The sequence below is a fragment of the Phocoena phocoena genome, chromosome 15, assembly GCF_963924675.1.
Source record: "Phocoena phocoena chromosome 15, mPhoPho1.1, whole genome shotgun sequence".
NCBI lineage: Eukaryota > Metazoa > Chordata > Mammalia > Artiodactyla > Phocoenidae > Phocoena > Phocoena phocoena.
In genome coordinates this window covers 10,158,953-10,179,100 of record NC_089233.1, presented here as the reverse complement: position 1 = coordinate 10,179,100, position 20,148 = coordinate 10,158,953, and the positions used below count along the sequence as shown (strand labels likewise).

The 20,148-nt window shown below is 53.4% G+C and overlaps 1 protein-coding gene across 2 annotated transcripts; it reads right to left on the bottom strand.

Annotated features, from left to right (window-relative positions):
• Positions 1-905: 905 nt before the first annotated feature.
• Positions 906-14,902, bottom strand: NCF1 (neutrophil cytosolic factor 1). 2 transcript variants are annotated; one of them, XM_065893615.1, is made up of 11 exons: positions 14,794-14,902; positions 10,388-10,468; positions 8,031-8,106; positions 7,714-7,879; positions 6,623-6,678; positions 5,090-5,212; positions 4,480-4,587; positions 3,516-3,633; positions 2,099-2,203; positions 1,372-1,517; positions 906-1,181 (listed from the first exon to the last, which is right to left on the bottom strand). In XM_065893615.1, the coding sequence occupies exons 1-11, from the start codon at positions 14,863-14,865 to the stop codon at positions 1,051-1,053; spliced, it is 1,182 nt and encodes a 393-aa protein (XP_065749687.1). In that variant the 5' UTR covers positions 14,866-14,902; the 3' UTR covers positions 906-1,050. The 2 variants fall into 2 exon arrangements, with proteins under 2 accessions (XP_065749687.1, XP_065749688.1); XM_065893616.1 differs by having other exon boundaries at positions 906-1,178; positions 14,794-14,889.
• Positions 14,903-20,148: the final 5,246 nt, after the last annotated feature.

Here is a 20,148-nt window from a genome sequence, read left to right as displayed (position 1 = left end):
TATTTTGTTGTTGTTTCTCTTTCTGATTTCTTCTTTGACCCACTGGTTTTTCATAACTTGTTTAATCTCCACATGTTTGTGAGCCTTCCACTTTTCTTCATGTAATTAATTTCTAGTTTCATGCCGTCGTGGCTAGAAAAAATATGCTTGATATAACTTCAGTCCTCTTAAATTTGTTTTATGGCCTAACATATGATTTATCTTGGAAAATCCTAATTGATTTTCTGTCTGGATGACCTATCCATTGATGTAAATGAGGTATTAAAGTCCCCTACTATTATTGTATTGCTGTCTATTCCTCCCTTTAGGTCTGTAAATATTTGCTTTTTATATGTTAGTGCTCCTGTGTTGGGTGCATAAATATTTGCAAATGTTATACCCTCTTATTGGATTGACCCCTTTATTGTTATGTAGTGCCAATGTCTCTTAGTACAGTCTTTGTTCTATCTAAGTATAGCTACTCCAGCTGTCTTTCGGTTTCCATTTGCATGAAGTATCTTTTTCCATCCCTTCACTTTCACTTTGTTATGTCCTTACATCTAAGGTGTGTCTCCCTATACCTAAACTACATTTTTTTGGGTAATCAGGGTGCACACACAAGGTCACCTAGGGCCCTGGCTCACCTCCCCTCCCAACTATGCACTGTGCCTACTCTTCTTCAGAACTCTTCCGCAGTGAGGCCAGAGTTCAAGTAGGCAGTCTGTCAGACAAACAGTCAGAGGGGACTGGGGTTTCCTCTTGCACTTGGCCTTGTGCACACTTGGTCTTGGGCAAGGCCAGTAAAGTACGCAACCGGACCTCAGTTCTTGCACCTTCCCCCAGTAGAGCTCACAGCCTTCAGTCCTATTTCTAGAAATACCAAGGGTGTTGCCCAGCCCGCAGCAAGACTTTGCAAACCATCAGTCCACTCCAAGCAACATTTATTAAGGGTGGCGGATAGCTAGGTGGGGCGGGGCCAAGGGCTGCCGTTTGCCGCCAAACCTCAGGCTCTATACATGTATACACAGGGATAGGGGCTGGAGGTGGGAAGAGCGTCATGTGGGGGCGGCCTCAGACGGCGGAGGCCAGCTTCCGCTTGGTGCTCTCGCTGCAGCGGTGCAGGATGAGGTCTGCGCTGGGCCTCGGGGGCACGGCCGGCTGCGGCTTGGGGCGCTCGGTATTGAGCGATTCCTCCTCCTCTGCTGGAGGACAGCGCCAGCTGAGGCCCGCCCCGCCTGCTCGGCCCCGCCCCTCTTCACTTTTCAGGCCCCACCCCTCAAGGCCCCGCCTCTCATCACCCTCGATGCTGGCCACATCCCTCCTCACCTCCGGCCCGCCCCGGGGCCCGCCCCCAGACTCAGGCCCTGCCCCCAGGTCCCCGCCCTCACTCACTCAGTGCGCTCCCCGGGCTCCGGGGCCCCGGCCGCGCCCCGCGGGGGCGCTGCTGCAAAAAACGAACACTGTTGCGCCGATAGGTGTCCTGGCTGAGGCGCTTCCGTGACCGTTGGTGGATGCTGTGCGCGTTGCGGATGGACGACCTGGGCACAGCAGGACAGGGGCTTTGGTCAGCGCCCCACGTCCCTGCCCTTCCCGCGTCCCTGCCCGAGGGGACTCTCATGGCCACCCCTGGAGTCCAAAGACTAGCCCGGGGAGGTTGAGAGTGGGAAGGAGGCGGGGTGGAGGGGTCCAGCACAGCCTGGGCGGGGCATGAAGGCGACTGTCCCTCACCGATGCGGACCCCTGCCCTGACTCAGAGCCCAGGCCCATTTCCCACACCCCTCACCAGCCTCCAGCTTACCCCCTCCCCAGGAAAGCCCTCCGAACTGCCGCAGCCCTCACGGGCCATCCCGAGGACTCTAGGCATCGGAGCCGCCATCTCCACACCATCTCACACCTCTGCTTTCCCACCGCCCCCGTGCCAGCCCCAGAGTGTGGGAGGGGGCCTCCATCCAGTGAGGGTGCTGCCTACCCCGCCAGGCTGAGCGCCCCTGCACCATCTCCCCTGCCCCAGCACTGCCTATCCAGGGCCTGGACAGACAGACGGAAGCCGTGGTATACCCTCCTCAGCCCCGCCCAGCACCCCCCCCCCCCCCCCCGCGCCCCGGAGGCTCTTGCTCACCTGCGGGGCGGCGCTCCCCTCTTGATCCGGCTTTGGGCCTGCTCTGTGTCCTGCCCTGCCTGTTGCAGGTACATGGATGGGAAGTAACCTGTGACATCTTCTTTCCTGCAACAGAGGCAGCCCTTGAGGCCTGAGCAGCTGCAGGGGCGGGGCCTCAGACATGGGGTCAAGGCTCCCTCTAAACGGTTGGGGGTCAAGGCAGCTGGGAGGTGGCAAACACGGCAGCCAACACCAGACCCTGCACCTGTGTGCCTCAGTTTCCTCATCAATGCCACACAGGCCTTCCCAGTTGTGACGCTGAGAGGGGGAGGAAGTTAGCAGATCCATCTCCCCAGGGACAGGTGTTTGCTACAAAACATCTGCAATATTGTATTTGTCAGTTTTTTCTTTTATGGTGATTGCCTTCTGTGTCCTAAGAAACTTCTGCGTACCTCCAGGTCACCAAGTTCCCTTATGCTTTCTTCCAAAAGCTTTTGAGTTTTGGGTTTTGTGCTTGGTAAAATCTGTGAAATGTTCCAAATAAAGGTGTATGGTGTGAGGCAGGGATCTAGGTTCATTTTTTCCCCCCATAGGGATATCCAGTTGTTCCAGCACCATTTGTTGAGAAGATTTTTCTTTCCATTCTCACTACTACATTTGGTAGTAAAAAAAAAAACAACAGCCTTTGCATAACACAAACCTTACTCTGTAAAACTCTGATTCTTCTTGGCTGGTGGGAGACTCACAAACATTGTCTCAGGGGTGCATAATGGGGGTTAACTGAGTTTGGGTCAAAAAACTAATTCACTTTGCTGTACAGCAGAAACTAACACAACACTGTAAAGCAACTATATGCCAATAAAATTTAAAAAGTAAAAGGTTGAGAAATCCTGCCTCAAAGTCCCCAGCCAAGGGCCACGCTGATGGGGGGGGTGTTGTGGCCACAAGCTCACTGGGGTCACGGATGAGCCCTGTGACTCAGGGCTCTGAAATCGTGTGCAAGACCCCGGGATTCTGCTTTCCCCAGAACCAGGAAAACACGTTAGTATTCCTACGTTCACTTGGAGGAATAAACAGATGGAAATTGCAATGAAGGATTTTAAAAGGAAAAGGGATGACAGGGTCTGCTCTAGCAGCTATCAAATATAATAATACAATTAATTGTGTTGCTGGAGAATGAATAGATGGACTGGTCAGGGGATGTGACCCCAAGTCACAAAGGAAAGGTGTTCCCACTCAGACAAGGACACTGAACCCTGAGACACGGGCAGGCTGGGATTATCACGAGTCTGCTTCCAAAATGGAAACAGCCCAGAGAGAGGCAGCGGCCTACCCAGAGTCACACAGTCAAGTCGGCACTGAGCCTACGCAGGCCCAACCCCAGGCCAGGCTGACTCTCAGGGCAGGTGCAGTGGGAGGGAGGGCACAGCTCTCCTACCTGATGACCCACCAGCCATCCAGGAGCTTATGAATGACCTCGATGGTTTCGCCCTGCTCCAAAGATATCTCATCCTCCAATAGGGCAGTGTAGGCTTTGATGGTGATGTAGGGCTCACCTGGAGAGGGGAGGGGCAGAGTGTGAAGCCCCCCCCAGCACGGGGCTCACCACCCCGCCCCTCCTCTCTGGGCCTGGGGCTTCCTCCAGCTGGAGCCCAGGACCTCTCTCCTCCAGCCCTCCCCCCTCCTCGTGGAGACACTCTGGACTTGTGCCCTCTGCCTACTCTACCCAGGGGAGCTCGCCCGCTCCTACCCACCATCACCCACACCAGAGGCCAGGAGCACCCATGACTGCAGAGACCTGGCCAGGCACCTGCAGACGAGGAGTGGCTAGGCAGAAAGTGCAGAGGTAGAGCACCCATCCAGTGGCACCTGAGCTACTCAACTCCTGTCCACTGTTGGCATGTGGGGCTGCAGGCCCGATACACACGCCTTTCCCAATTTTTAAAGAGGAGTCATAAATCCATATAAAATTGTAAGATCTTTCTATTGCAAAATACGGGCAACCAATACTAAATTTTTTCAAACCCCACATGGGACCCATCCAGCCCAGGGGCTGCCAGTTTTTCCATTCTAGTCAGCCATAATGCCCCCACCTCCAGGCAGCCCTCCTTCCTGAGCCTCAGTCTGGCTCATCATGCAGCTTCCCACTGGACCCGGCCCCAGGCTGGCAGCCACGCGGTGTCCCAGGCTGACCTCATCCCCCTCACCTCTATCCTACCTCCTGGTTCCCCCTGTCCTGACCAAGGGCACCACCTCCTACCCCACCTAGACCCAACCTAGGGTCTCAGCCCTGCCTCCTCTCCTGCCCAGCCCACAGTCATGTCTGACCCCAAAGCAGTCACTTCTGGCTCTTCAATCCTGCCCCTCTCTCCCACCCCTGAGGCCGAGGAGGGGAGGGGCACCTGCATAGTTGGGTTCTGGGTCTTCTGCCTCATCGGGACTGTCCAGGGGCTCCAAGTAGGACGCCGGGACCCAGCCGCGCTTTGTCTTCATTTGGCAGAACCACCAGCCTGTGCCAGGGATACGGGGCGGTAGGTCTGGGCGGGCCTGGGAGCCTCCCTCGGCCATCGGTGGGGGGTAGGGGTGGGTGAGGGCACTCAGACACAGACACACAGGCGTCCAACACTCAGATCCAGAAATGTCACCTTCACCACACTCTACACCAAAATCACACACCCCAGTACCCACAGGGTCACAGAACTACAGCTCAGAACCCACATCACACACATGGTGAGAAGTTCACCTGTCCACCCGGATATAACCCCCAGAGATGCACAGTCACAGCCCAGAATGTGTGCAGATCCCCAGAGCTGCCCTGGGGCACACTCTCAGAGAGAGGGTGACCCACAGTGTGGGGAGAACAGTCAGGGCCCCTGAAGGAGCCAGAGCCCCCCGGTGGGCCAGGCGGGGAGGAGGCCTGGGGCTGCCTGGGGGGCAGAGCCTTGGTGGGGGCCTGTAGCCATGGGCCCAGGCGCCAGGGGAGGGCGGTCCAGGCAGGGCGGGGAGGCTGACCACTCTGGCTCTTCTCCACGACATCCACCACGTCGCCTGTGGCCAGAGCCATCTCGGAGCCTGAGCTCTTCTCATAGTCAGCGATGGCGCGGTACGTCTGCAGGATGATGGGGCCCGTGATGTCTGGGTAGAGGGAGGGCAGGGTGAGTGGACATTGTGGGCGCCTCGTCCTGGCTCTCCCCTGTGGGCCCTGTGTAGGCCACCTGAACAGGCACTGGCATCCCATCCCCACCCAGCTCCAGACAGGCCAGGGGTAGACACGCCCTGTATACTGGAAAGCAGCAAAGACAAGCTCGTCTTCGCAGCCCTGCACTTATTGAGCACCTAGTGTGTTCCAGACACTGGTCACACACTTTACACACGGTCTCTTTCTCATTTGATGTGGTTAGCAAGCAGCCCTTCTCAACTTCAAGGTGCACACAAATCACCCAGGGATCTTGCTGAAACATAGGTGCTGATTCCATAGGCCTCTGGTGGGACCTGAGAGGCTACATGTCTAACCAGCCCCCAGGCAGTACTGCTGCTGCCTGTTATGGGCTGAATTGTGTCCCCCCACCCCCAAATTCATATGTTGAAGCCCTAACCCCCAGTACCTTAGACTCTGAGTGTATTTGGAGCTAAAACCTTCAAGGAGGTGATTAAGGTTAAATGAGGTCATAAGGGTGGGGCCCTGATCCAATAGGACTGGTGTCCTTATAGGAAGAGGAAAAGACACCAGGGAGTTGCATGCACAGAGGAAAGGCCACGTGAGGACAAAGCAACAAGGCAGCCGTCTGCAAGCCAAGGAGAGAGGCCTCAGCTGAACCCAAACCTGCCCACAACTTGATCTCAGCCTTCCAGCCTCCAGAACTATGAGAAAATTCATTTCTTCTATTTAAGCCACCCACTCTATGACACTTTGTTATAGCAGCCTGACCTAAGACACTGCTGGTCACTGGACCACACTTTGAGTAGCCCAGAGTACTTGACCGTGTGTCCCACCGACTGGCTGAAATCGCACATTTAGTAGCTGTGTGTCCCTTGTCAAGAATCTCAACTTAAGTCAAGCCTCAGTGTTGTCCAGTTGCAAAATGGGGATAATAGCACAGTTGTACCTATTTCATACTATTATAGAGATGATTACATGAGTTAATACATGGAAAACACTTAAAATAGCGCCTGGCACAGGGTACATGCTCGATAAATGTTAGGTAATGTTATTAACAATTATCATGCAATAAAGACTAGATACTGTCATGCCCCTGAGTCACCCCTAAAGGCCACTTTTGCCCCTAAATCTGTTCATTCATTCAGCCAGAACATCCTCTAGGCTGTTGGGAGCCAGGCTCTGTGCTGGGTGCTGCAGCCATGGAGGTGAGCTCCCTTCACTGACCAGTGACCCTCAAAGACCCCAACACTTCAGTGCAGCCGCCAAGACCCTTCACAGCTGCTCTCACCTCCTGCTCTTTTCCCTGCACACACCGAGCTCAGGGTCCCTGATGGTGTCAGCAGTCCCTTAGGGTGACCCTCACTTGGCTGACCGCGGCCTCTCACCTGCAGCGTTACTCTTGCCATCTCTGGGCATCAGGTATGTCTCTGGCTTTTTCACCCTGCATCAGAGAACAGTCTGGGTTAGACGCTCAGCTTCCCCTGGAGAACAGCATGCTCCGGGCAGACCTCCAGAAGAACTTGCCAAGAAAGTTCCCAGAAGGAACGTGGGAAATGGGGGCCGCCGCAGAGAGAAGGTAGCAACTGGACTAGAAGGACAGGGCTTTGAGGAGGACAGGCTCTGCTCAGCCAGCCCGAGGAGGGGCCCCAGCCTCCTGTAGACCCAAAGGAGAAGGCTCGTGGGCCAGCTCCCTTCTGCTGGAGCCTCGAGACGGAAGCCAACAGGAGTGGGCGCCCCCAACCCCAGGGCCAATGGGAACTGCCCCGCCCAGGACTGGGGATGTGATCAAGGGTCCAGAAGCACTGGCGGGAGCCCTGCTGTCTCTACGGCAGCCCTGTCCTCCAGGCCTCCCCCAGCACTCAGTACCAGAGGGGGACAGAGAGAAGGACCTTCCACAGCACATTCCCGCGAGATCTCATCAGCATCTCCGATGCTGTCCACGCAGGGCCCTGAGCACAGGAGATCCCTGGGGCGAGGGCAGGCAGAGAATGAGGTGACAAAGGATAGGCAGGGGCCTGAGACAGGCTCAGGAAGGAACAGAGGCCACCGGCCCCCCACATCCTCTCGGGGGCTCCACACTTCACAGTTTGTAAGCAACTCTCCCCAGCACCCACTACTGCATCTGGCCCTCACCACCCGGTCACAGAAGGAGAAGCTGCCTTCAGAAGGCTCCATGTCCCACGGCCAGGCAGTCTCAGAGTCAGGACAAGGACTTAGGACCTTAGACCCCCAGCCCACAGTGCCTCCCCCCCGACCCCCAGCACCTTGAGGCCCAGAGGGGTCCAGGTAGAAACTTGGCAGGGATGCTGGGGGTGTCCAGAGTTGGAATCCTGCCTCCTTGGCTTTCCCTGCTGTGTGACTTTGGGCAAGTCACTTCCCCTCTCTGAGCCTCAGGCTCCTCCTGTCTAACATGGGGATAGTCCCACCCACTCCAGGCAAGGGTCTGACCACCACCTTTCCTCCTCCCGGCACTCACTGGCTGTCCGTGGGGAGCTTGAGGTCGTCAGGGCGCACCTTGAAGAAGTTGAGGAGGTGGGGGCAGCGGGAGATCTTGCCAGGCAGGTTCATGAGCGAGTTGCAGTACTCGGTGAGGGTGCCCTGGCGGCTCTCGGCCACCCGCTGCCCATCAAACCACCGCGGGGCTGGGCGGAGCAGGGAGGGGCACCAGAGGACCAGTGAGCACACTCGAAAGGTCAAGTCCGGAGAGGGTGGGAGTGGAGGGGGCAATCAGAGGGCAGGTGAGGGGAGCTGGGACAGGTGAGCCTGCCCAGGTGACTCAGGCCTGCTCCTCACCTGGCAGGTGGGGGATGATCCTGTTCTCTGGGTTGATGTCCCCTGCCTCGATAGGAAACATCTCCTTTAAGATTTTCTAGACAGAAAAGCAGATGTGAAGGCATCTGTTTTACTACAGCTCTGTAGAACACAAAATTGGACATGACCTAAATACCCTTCCAATTGCTCAGGCGAGAAGCTCCTGGTGGCATCCTGGATTCTTCTTTCTCTTCCACCTCACATCCAATCCATCAGCAAATTCTTTCGGTTCTGCTCCCCAAATCTATTCAGAATCTGATTCTTCTCACTACACTTGCTGCCACCACCCTGGTCTGAGCTTCCACCAGGTCTGGTTATTATAACCTTCTCAGGTCACTCACCCCTCCCCCTCCCTTGTCTGTCCTCAATCCAGCATCCAGAGGGATCCTCTGAAAACCTAAGTTGCATCCTGTCCCTCCTCTGCTCAGAACCCTCCCTGCCTCTCAGCTCACTCAGAATGGAAGCCAAAGGCTCCGCATTGGTCTACAAGGCTCCGCATTGGTCTACAAGGCTCCGCATTGGTCTACAAGGCACCATGTGACCTGCCTCTGCCTGCCTTGCTCACCTCTCCTGCCCCACTCACCTGTTGTTCACTCTGCTCCAGCCACCCTTGAATGCTCCAGGCCCACTCCTGCCCCAGGGCCTTTGCACATGCGATTCCCATTCTTCCCCCACACAGATCCATAGGTCACTCTCTCTCTCTCTTTCTCCTTCTTCAAGGAGATATCTCCCACTTCAGTGAGGCCTCCTCCCTGACAACTGTCCTTCCTTGTCCCACCCTTCCCACCTCCCCTCCCTGCTTTATTTTTCTCTGTAATTCTAAGGACCATCTAACATACTATATAAGTTACTTATCTTTTTGTTTGTCTGTTATCCTGACTCCTCCACTAGAACATAAGGTCTACTAGGGTGGGCAAGGATTTGCATCTGTCTGTTATGCCTTTCAGCAGCATTTCCTTCTCACTAAGTAGAAAGTGCCTGGTACTTAGTTGGTGCTCAATAAATAGTGGTTGGATGAATGAATGAGTTGACCAATTAATAAAAGAAGCTAATCCTACAATGGAATAACCCAGAACAGTTTAAAGAGGTGAGATGAAGCCCCACAAAGCATCAGCATTGACTAGTCTCAAAAAATGTAACCTAGTGGGCTTCCCTGGTGGCGCAGTGGTAGAGAGTCCGCCTGCCGATGCAAGGGACACGGGATCGTGCCCCGGTCCGGGAAGATCCCACATGCAGCAGAGCGGCTGGGCCCGTGAGCCATGGCCGCTGAGCCTGCGCGTCCGGAGCCTGTGCTCCGCAGCGGGCGGGGCCGCAACAGTGAGAAGCCCGCGTACAGCAAAAAAAAAAAAAAAAAAAAAAAAAAAAGTAACCTAGTGACAGTAATAAGATTGAGAAAGAGGCAAAAAGCACACTGATGGCATTTATATGCACTACAGAAAATGCAGGCTCCACACTACTGCATGTCGTGTGTGTGTGCGCGCGCGCGCGTGTGTGTGTGTGTGTGTGTGTGTGTGTGTGTGTGTGTGTGGCCACCCAGGGTAGGAGCTGGGACGGGATATGAGATGAAGGGCGACTTCCACTGCTTTTGTAATGTTTCATCTCCTTTATCTTAAAACACCTTAGGGCTTCCCTGGGGGCGCAGTGGTTAAGAATCCGCCTGCCAAGGCAGGGGACACAGGTTCGAGCCCTGGTCCGGGAAGATCCCACGTGCCATAGAGCAACAGAGCCCGTGTGCCACAACTACTGAGCCTGCGCTCTAGAGCCCTCGAGCCACAACTACTGAGCTGACGTGCCTAGAGCCCGTGCTCTGCAACAAGAGAAGCCACCGCAGTGAGAAGCCTGCGCACCGCAACGAAGAGTAGCCCCCATTCCCACAACTAGAGAAAGCCTGCGCGAAGCAATGAAGACCCAACGTAGCCAAAAATAAAATGAATTTTAAAACAAACAAACAAAAAAAACGCCTTATAGCAAACGGCCCAGTGATATCAGCTGTGACTCCAGGTGCTGGGTGTACAAGGCTGGTTACAGTTTTCTTTGCATTTCACTTTAAATAATTCACACAAGAGAAGTGCAGGAACCTGCACGCTTCCTGAAGCCCCTTCCCTGGTTAAGGAGGGCCCTGCGTGTGGAGTGGGGCCTGGGGCACCAAAATAAAAATTGCTTTAGTGCTTTTTAAAGTTAAAAAAAATAATGCCCCCTTATCTGTGGGCTGGGAGGGGACGGGGGGACTCTGGGTTCCTCAGCTCCTGGTCAGCACCTAGGCCGCTCCCCTCCCCAAAGGGCAGAGCTGGGACTGGGTGTGGCATCCCCTCCCTGGACCCCCAACACAGGGCACTCACATGGAATTCGTAGATCTCAGTGAAACGCCGGTAGACCACCTTCTCAGACAGGTCCTGCCATTTCACCAGGAACATGTAGACCTGGGGGGGCGGTAGAGGTGGGGCATCTCGTTCAGCCATGCACCTGGGCAGCCCCCCACCCCATGGTGGAAGCCCACAGGACTGGGGGTGGAAGGGAGAATGCTCTTTGGGGTAACCTGGGCCATAGAAAGAGCACCAAGTTCATGGTCCCCAGGGCAAGAGGGATGACTTCTCTCAAATTAACTCAAATTCATCTGTAAACTGGAGGTAAAAGTAGGACCTCACTGCTAAGGCTGGTATGAGAGTTAACAGAAGGTAAGATACAGAAAGGGCTGACCTCAGACAACAGAAGAACTCAGTAAGCTGTTGTATGGTTCCATTTCTATGAAATGTCCAGGGAGTTCCCTGGTGGTTCAGTGGTCGGGACTCTGCACTTTCACTGCCAAGGTCCCAGGTTCAGTCCCTGGTCGGAAAACTGAGATCCCACAAGCCACGCACGTGGCCACACACACACACACACACACAAAATGTCCAAAAGAGACAAATCTATTGAGACAGAAAGTAGATTAGCGGTTGCCAGGGGCTGGGCGGGGCTGGGGGTAAGGGGGCTGAGGTTTGACTGCTAACGGGTATGGGTGATGAAGAAAATCTTCTAAAATCAATTGTAGTGATGGCTGTGCAAGTCTGTGAACATCCTAAAAACCACTGAATTGTACAATTCACGTAGGTTAATCGTACGGCATGGGAATTATATCTCAAAAAAGCCATTATTTAAAAACAAACAAGAACAAAACAAAACAAAAAACCTCAGGAAGGAAAAATAGGCCTGCAAAAATAGTTAGGAGACAAAAAAGAACAAGTTACTGATGTGTGCCATCATGCGGATGAATCTCAAAATCACTAAATTATGCTGAGTGAAATAAGCCAGGCGTGAAAGGCTACATATGATTCCATATCTGTGACATTCTAGAGCAAGCACAACTAAATTAAGGTGGAAAAAACCTGGGGATGGGGAGGAATGACTGGGGTGTGAGATGGGGTGATGGTCACGGTCTACATCTTTTTATTATTTTTTATTTTTTACGGTCTACGTCTTGATGAGAGTTTGGGTTACGTAGGGAGATGTACTGTCAGATCTCAGCAAATGTATCTCTGAGATTTGTGGGTTTCATTTTACATAAATTTTCCATCAAAAGAGAAAAAAAACTACAGAAAAATACTGAACTCTAGTTGTGATACGCATGCTGAAGTACTGGGTTGGCCAAAAAGTTCGTTCGGGTTTTTCTGTAAGGTCTTAAGGAAAAACCGGAATGAACTTTTTGGCCAACCCAACGTTTAGGACAGTGTACTGATGTTTGTAATTTGCCTTGAAATGCACCAAAAATAAGATAGATTGATGGGTGGATGGATGGATGGATGCATACGTGATAAAGCAAGTACTATAGGAAGTGCTAATGGTATAATCAAGATAGTAAGCATATGTCTGGTTGGGTTTGGTTTTTTTTTTTTTTTTTTTAATTAATTATTTATTTTTGGCTGCGTTGAGTCTTCGTTGCTGTGCACAGGTTTTCTCTAGTTGTGGCGCATGGGGGCTACTCTTTGTTGCAGTGCACAGGCTTCTCATCGTGGTGGCTTCTCTTGTTGTGGAGCATGGGCTCTAGATGCTTCAGTAGTTGCACTACACGGGCTCAGTAGTTGTGGCTTGTGGGCTCTAGAGGGCAGGCTCAGTAGTTGTGGTCCATGGGCTTAGTTGCTCTGCAGCATGTGGGATCTTCCAGGACCAGGGCTTGAACCTGTGTCCCCTGCATTGGCAGGCACATTCTTAACTACTGCACCACCAGGGAGGTCCCTGGTTGGGTTTTTTGTTTGGTTTTGTTTTGCTGTGAAATTTTTTTCAACTTTGCTGTATATTTGAAGTTTCTCAGAATAAAATCTTGGGGAATAAAAAGAATAGCTACCAACGGGGATGATAAAAATGTTCTAAAAAATTAGATGGTTGTGACAGTTGAAGAACTTGAAATATACCCAAAGCCATAGTGCACTTTAAATGGGTGAACTTGCTAATATTTTACATATTTAGAAGTAAAATTAAATCAACAAGGATTTTTTTAACTTTAAAGTTGGAAACAGACAGAAACAAATGAACTTAACTATATATAAAATGGGTAATAACCTAAATATTAAAGGAAAATGGAAAAGAATCCAAATAGCTTTTAGTTGCAGCACTTTCAGAAGAACTGCAAAGAAAACTTCAATTTGACTTAATAGGTTAGTAGGTTTCTTGTTAATAGTGGCGTGGGTGTAATTATTCTGAAACAAGTTTATGTGTAGTTTAGAATTGAGCAGAAGAGTGAATATACTGATCTCGTTGGGAGCCAGGGTTCCTGCAGTGAGAAAAAGGAGCTACAAACGTTAAGTGATGAGAGGCAAGGATGATATGAAATAGCTATTTCCTCCAGTCTGTCCACTGGAAAGGCAGTCATGAGCCATGACACCTTGGTGGCAATGAGCACACCCAGCTTCCAGATCTTGCGTTCTAATATCACTCCCACTAAAAAGAACCAGGGCTCTTTAGTGAAATGGTTGAGTCCAGGACTAGGGCTGGGAAAGTCCAAGTTAAGCTGGCCCACTTTGTGCCATAAGAACGTACCCAGGTACCCTGTCTCCCACTGCCCCCGCCGCAAGAAAAAAGAATGACAGGATATATTAAAAAAAAAAAAAAAAAGTACAGAAGCCAGCCTGAAGGAGCTCCAGTCACCAAACCTGGGACATTCTGAGCATCAAAATAAGTAATGATGGTATTGGATTATAACTCACTGAATAAAACAGGAATCCATGGATCCATACTGACATAAATAAGGAAGAAGGGAAGACACAGGAAAATGTTAACTAATAAATGCAGAAGGACCAATAGCGTTTAAAAATCATTATTTGGCAATCATTATAGCAATGTGATTCAGGCAAGAGTCATACAGATACTATAAGGTACAGGATATTCACATAGCTTTACATAACCTCCCCACAGTTTAGTTATTAATTACAAAGGGGAAAAGAGTAACTTTACAGCAGAGAAGCTTGGAGGACACGTCCAGGACTCAGTGATCAAAGTTAACATCACCAATAAAGGAACAAATCAAAATCACCTGCCACCTGATACGATCAATGAAAAGAACGTATCAATACTTCTGGGGTGTTCCTGCATTACTAAGATCTAACAAAGTATCAGACACACCCGAATCGAGGGGTGTTCTGCAAAATAACTGGCCCCATCTCTTCAAAAAGTCGAAGTTGAGAAGGACAAAGACCGATTAGGACTGATCTGGATTTAAAGACGCCAAAGAGACATGACAACTCAGATGCAACAGGTGATCCTGGATAGTTTTTGTTCGTTTGTTTTAATTTGTGTGATCTTGGATTGGATGCTTGACCTGAAAAAATTTTCCTACGGAGGGACAAGAGGACAATTGGTAAAATCCGAATAAAGTCTGTGGGTTGCATAACAGTGCTTTATCAGTGTTAATTTCCTCATTTTGACACCTTTGGCTATGTAAAAGAACGTCCTTGATTTTAAGAAATACACATCTGTAATAAATACTTAGAGGTAAAGAAACACAGTGTCTCCAAATGACTCTCAAATGATTCAGAAAATGTATATTCAGAGAGAGAGAAAGCAGGAGGGACAAAGAGACGGAGGGGGAGAGACAGAGAGTGAGAGGAGAGAGGAAATGTGGGTGAAGGAATGTTGGAGTTATTGGTATTTTGGGGGACATTTCTGTAAATTTGAAATTATTTCAAAATTAAAAGTTAAAAAAGCAGGGTCTTGGCACATACACTACAAGTGCCAATTTACTAATTGGATCCCTCCCTGGCCTTCCTCTGGGTTTGGAGACCCCGTGATAGGATGGCCATGTCTGGGCCTGCACTCCTCCAGCTCCCCCAGGGCAGGAGGGGGGACTCCTCTGGTCCCTGTGGTGGTGTCACCCTACAGGAGGGGTCACGACTCTAATGTAACTGATCGCCACCAGGGCGCTCTCCCGAGGACCCTTCCCAGAGGGGCCGCGGGGACACTTGCCGGGCGCGGAGAAGGGACGCCGGGCTGGGGCGGGAAGCAGGGCGTGGGGTGGGCGGGCGGGGGCCGGGGGCCAAGCCGCTGTCCTCGCACCGAGGGCCCGGGTGGCGGCGCGCACCTTTTGAAGGGCGCACATTGACTGCGGCCCCGGCGGGCGGCCTGAGGCCCAGAGCCGGGGAGCCTTGGCCGCGGCCCCGCCCCCTCACCCCTCGGCCGCCCGCGTCTCGGGCCGGGAGTCCCGGGGCTGCGCGGGGACCGGCACCTGCGCCCCGCCAGTCCTGTCCCCACGCGCAGGGCGCCTCAGGCCGGTACTCACGTAGTGCTGGCTGGGGACGTAGCGCTTCTCGAAGCCCAGGAGGGCGATGTGGCGAATGAAGGGGTCCCCCATGGCTGGGCTGCGTGCGGCCCCCTCTTCTCCGGGGCGCTGCGGGCTGAGACTTAAATAGGCTGGAAAAAGGAAGTCGCCTCTGTCGCGGCGGAGCCGCGGTTAGGAGGGGGCAGGGAGCGTGCAGATAGGGCTTTGCTTCTTCTTTCAGTTTCTGGGCTTCCTCGGGTTCCCGTGGTGCGGACATGGGTGGCCTCACGCACGCAGTTGTGCGGGGACACGCCCGTCATTGTCCCCTCCGTGGCCCACAGGGCCCCGCAGGAGGGTTTCCTGACTCCCAGCTCTCTCCTCCTGGCTCCTCTGAGCCAGCCACGCTGGCCCCTCTGTTCCAGGTGCTCTCATCTCAGGGCTTTTGCACAAGCCATTCCACCTGGCCCGTCTCCCACACACTCGTAACTCCCACCCTCATCTTCTACAGGTTTCTGCTCAAAGGGCACCTCCTCTGAGAGGCCTTCCTTGATATATATAAACTTCACATAAAATAGCAAAACTTCATGCGGACCCCACCCCTCTTTCCTGCTTTTTTTTTTTTTTTTCCAGATCACTCATCCCATTTTTATTTTTACAGTGTCTTTCCCTACCAGAATGTGAGCCCCATGAGAGAAGGGTTTGGCCTGTTTTGACAAGGGCTCTGGCCCCAACCCCTAGAGCTGGTGCCTGGCACACAGTGGGCCCTCTGTAAGTATTCGGATAGTAACTGCATCACTCACGAAGTGATTGATGGAATGAATCCTCCAGGGGAGCGTGTGCAAGCCTCAGGTGTACATCCCGGGTGACTGTGGCTGAGGGCAGGGGCAGCGGGGCAGGCTGAGTGAGAACCGCGTTCAAATCCTGATCAAAGAATGGCCGCTCAGAGCAGATGTGGTTTCCTCCTGAGTGAAAGGGGACTCCCAACTCTGCTGAGAAGGGGGAGAAGGGGATTTGGGATGGAGGGGTGAGGAGGACAGCAGCTTGCTGGGGCAGAGGCTGGGGCCCCTCTCACTAAAGCCTGGGGTGCTTGGCCAGGTAGACGGGGAGCCTGGGGGGCTCAGAGGTTATAGAGCTGGTTCAAGGTCACGCAGCAAGTGGCCTTAGACCCAGGCAGTTCAGCTGCAGGCTCAGGTGGGCAGGGCCAGTTTGTGGCCCAGATCCCCAGATCCCAAGGGAGAGATGATGGCAAAGCCCATCAGCACTGGGAACACTCTGAGAGCCACAGGTCCTCCTGGACCGCCAGGGGTGAGGGTTGCTCTCTGGCAGGGGATTTTATCTAGGAAGCCCGGCGTCCATCTCTGCTCTGAAAGGTCTGCTTGGCAGGTCCCCTCTGGTCACTGCTGCTCCCCGATCACCCTGAGGTCACCAGCCCTGGGTGTGACCAGCCTGGCAAGTCCTTCCTCTGATCATTTCCATTTACACATCTAGGATCTTCCTGCACAGGACGATGCACTACTTGGCAATGGGCAGGAACTACCGGACACAACACGGGTGAACCTTCCAGACACAATGCGGGGATAGAGAAGGCAGACACAGAGCACACCTTCTGCAGCACGCCATTGACACCAAGCTCAAAAACTGCCCATGCCAGTCAGTGGGGCTGGAAGCCAGGGTGACCTCCAGCGCAGGGGGTGGGGGTGGGGGTGGGTGGGGGCAGCAGTGAGTGGAGGCAAGTAAGAGGCGGCAGGTGACTTGCTCTGTTGATAAGGATGCCATTTCCACAAGTGCACTCACTTTCTGAAAATTAACCCAGCCCCCAGCACGTCAGTTTCACGCACAGCCCTTTTTTGTGGGTGTGTTGTACCTCAAAAGAAAGTTGAAAGCAAAGAACATTGAGTGGGATCACGTGATGGATGGTACTTAATTCCTCACGTGATGGATGGCACTTAATTCCTCACTTAATTCCACATCAGTGGCCCCTGCAGCACAAGGCCCTTGGCTCACGGCTGAGGGGCTGTCCTTTCATTACTCACTAAATGCCCCCTCCCTGAGGGATGCTCTGCTTGTCTCTGGTCTTCCCTGTCCCATGTGGTGCTGCCTTGTGGTCCCCACACAGAGGTCAGACTTGCAGCACTGGCTCACCTGGGAAGGGTAGAGGAAGTGGCTGGTGGGGCTGGCTGCAGTGGTACCCACCCCCCACCCCACCCCACCCCACCCCCAGCGCCGGGTCTGGTCGTGGCCCGGGCACTTCCTTCCCTTCTTCTCAGCGGTCTTTCCACTCTTGCATAATTGCCCAGTCAGGCTGCTCTGTCCTGCAGACACCAGGCACGACTCAGCGGCCCAAGCCATCAGCTGCTACCTCTCCACTTCCCTCCTATGGTCTCCCCAAACGTCGCCTTGCTCCTTACCGCGCCCAGGCAGAGCGCAGGTGTACAAACCATGAAGTGCTAAGAACTCACGTTTACCTTGTAAGGACCTCCGTAAGCAGGCTCATAGCCTTTTGTTGGGATGAGATAGATTTACTTGAATGCATGGATGAAACGAGTGACCAAATGCTTAATTTTAAAAAATGAACAAAACTGGAGGTAATTAATAAATAAGTTTGTTTTAGCGGGGGAGATACCAACTTAAAAATTTTAGAACTTTCAAATTGTGAAATTATAGAAAACTGCAGAAAAATGAAGTTTAACTAAACATAAAATTTTAGCTAACATTATAGATATCTTGTTATCCATCACCCAGGTATTAGATGAATACCAGAGCCCCCAGAATCACACACACACACACACACACACCCACTTCCCATTGAGTGCTAACAAAGGACTTAGCCTGGGTCAGGAGTGCTTTATATTTAGGATCACATCTTATCCTCACAATGAGACTATCAGGTAGGTACTGTTATTCCCCCTACTTTATAGATGGGAAAACTGAGGCACAGAGAGGTAAACAGGTTGCCAGCACTGGTAAGCAAAAAGCTGGGTCTTGACCTAGACAGTCTGGACCCTGGACCCACGCTCTTTTTTTTTTTGGCTGCCTTGGGTCTTTGTTGCTATGCGCAGGACTTCTCTAGTTGAGGCGAGCAGGGGATACTCTTCATTGCAGTGCACAGTCTTCTCATTGCGGTGGCTTCTCTTGTGGTGGAGCACGGGCTCTAGGCGCGCGGGGCTCAGTATTTGTGGCGTGTGGGCTCAGTAGTTGTGGCGCATGGGCTTAGATGCTCCGCAGCATCAGGGCTTGAACCCGTGTCCCCTGCATTGGCAGGCGGATTCTTAACCACTGCGCCACCAGGGAAGCCCTGGACCCACGCTTTTAACCACTGGCTCCCCTGAGTGAATGATGACTGGGGTTCACGAAGGAGCCAGACTGTGCAAACGCCCCAAAGAGGGAGATTCTCACAACAGGCCAGACTGGACAGGAAGCAGGGCTTCCCAGTCTGGCCCAAAGACCTTGGCCTCTCCAGATGCCACCTTCCCCAGATGGACGGGGCTGGGCAGTTCCTCAACCAGGAGATCCCCTAGGCTGGGCCTTGGAGACAGGCTACATGGAGAAAGGTTTGGCCTGAGGGCCTGAGGCCCAGGCAGTGCCCTCTGGGATCTCCTTTCAGGCTTCCCTAGATGGGTACAAAGCAGCCCTGGCTACGGGACACTTCTTCCCAAGTCTAAATTAAGCCCCTCCCGCTGGTCCCCAGCTAGGCAGTTCTCACCTGGCGCCTGGAAGAGGGACCCTGTGCGCTGCTGGCCTGTAGGCTGAGGGCGCCCTCGGCAGCGAGGCCGGCTGTGCGGGGGCTCTGAGGGCAAGCAGGGGTCTGCGTGGAAATGCCGGCCACGCACAACCTGCCTCCCAAGGGACCCTGAGCCTTCCTTTCTCAGCAAATCAGACCAGGAGTGGGCTCGGGCTGGGTCGGGGATAGACCTCGAGGCCTCATCAGAAGAACCGGGAGCCTGCACTCAGGACCGGGGCTTAGGACACACCCGAGCCACACGTGGGAATTCCTTCTCCCCCGGGCCTGATGACACTGCTGTCCAGTCCTTGGCCTAGGGACACAGGAGTGAGGGCTCCAGAGCTGCACATGCACAGGAATCAGACTGAGCCTTTGGTCTGTAGGAGGCCACGTACACACCAACTGCTGGTTATGAGCACATGGCCCGGAACCCAGCCCACACTGACCTCCTCCCATACAGGGTTGTGTGCCCTTGGGCAAGCTCCGGGCCTGTTTTTTCATCTGTAAAATGGCATTAGCAACCGTACCTACTCAGTGGACTGTTGGGAGGATTTAGGGAGATCCGAGACAGTTTCTTGCCGTTTAAACCAGGCCCTGAAGGAGGGAAGTGTCTCACGGATGAGAGCTGGCACTCCAGGCTGCTTGGGCAAACTGTGCAAGCCTCAGACCCCAGGGCAGGCTTGCGCTCTCTGCCGCAACCGTCACGGGAGCTCAGTGCGTGGCTCAGCCAGTGGCCTGGCCCTGGGAGAGCTCAGCAGTTCCTGGGGCCGTAGGCGTGGGATGGGGACTTCCCAGACCAGGCTGGGGAGGACAGCAGCTAAGGGCATGGACAGCAGTTTGTTCTGGGGGGCAGGGCTGGGCCTGTCCCCTCTGCACTCCGGCGTCTGGCAGGGGTCCTGACACCAAGAGGGCCCTTAACAAATACCAGATGGACAGAAACTCTGCAAGCTGGTCCCACTCCAAAGCCAGGAGCCCAACGCTGGCCCCCAGGGACTGCCTGTGCCCGCTCTCCCGCCCCACTTCCTCCCCGGGGCCTGATGTGTCACGTGGCGAGAGCTATTTGAAGCTCACCTACCGACCATCAAGGCTAAATCCAGCAGCGTGCTGCCGCCTCACGGGGTTTTGTGGCGATTTGTCTAGAGCTTGAAGCTAATTCCAGTAATGAGAACTCCCGCCTAAATCCAGTCACCAGGGCTGGGCCGCCATTTCCACATCTCCCCAGCCCAGCCACAGCGCAGAGGAGCAAGCTGGCGGCGTGATGAAGTCCGCCTGGGACCTGCCCAGGGCTCGGTACCTCTGCTACTGCCCAGGGGTGCAGAACAGTAAAGACGCACAGGCCTGGGGTGACAGGCTTGTCACCTGTAGACAGATGGCTTGCTTACAAAGCTTCCTGGCAGGGTCCCATCTTGCCTCAAGCACCAGGGGTAATGATGCCGCTCCCGGGACAGAAAGCTCCTCCTCTGAAGGCCGAAGAGCCAACACTTGCTCCGGCTTTTCGACCACATGCCACAGGGTGCCTGCTCTGACCTTGCCTTTCTGGAAACCTGCACTTGCTATCCTTCCTTAGGGATTATTTTCCCTAGAGGATGTATTGACAGATGGGTCGTTGTCCGGGAGAAGACAGTTTGTCTAAATTACAGAACATGCAGATCTAC

Bases quoted from the DNA above. Each gene is read 5' to 3' on its own strand.
- NCF1 (XM_065893615.1), bottom strand. From the start codon at position 14,865: ATGGGGGACCCCTTCATTCGCCACATCGCCCTCCTGGGCTTCGAGAAG. The intron at 8,107-10,387 runs GTGAGTGCCCTG...TTTTCTGTCTAG, and splicing joins CTGAGATCTACGAATTCCAT to AAAATCTTAAAGGAGATGTT. The intron at 7,880-8,030 runs GTGAGGAGCAGG...TGCTCCGCCCAG, and splicing joins GATCATCCCCCACCTGCCAG to CCCCGCGGTGGTTTGATGGG.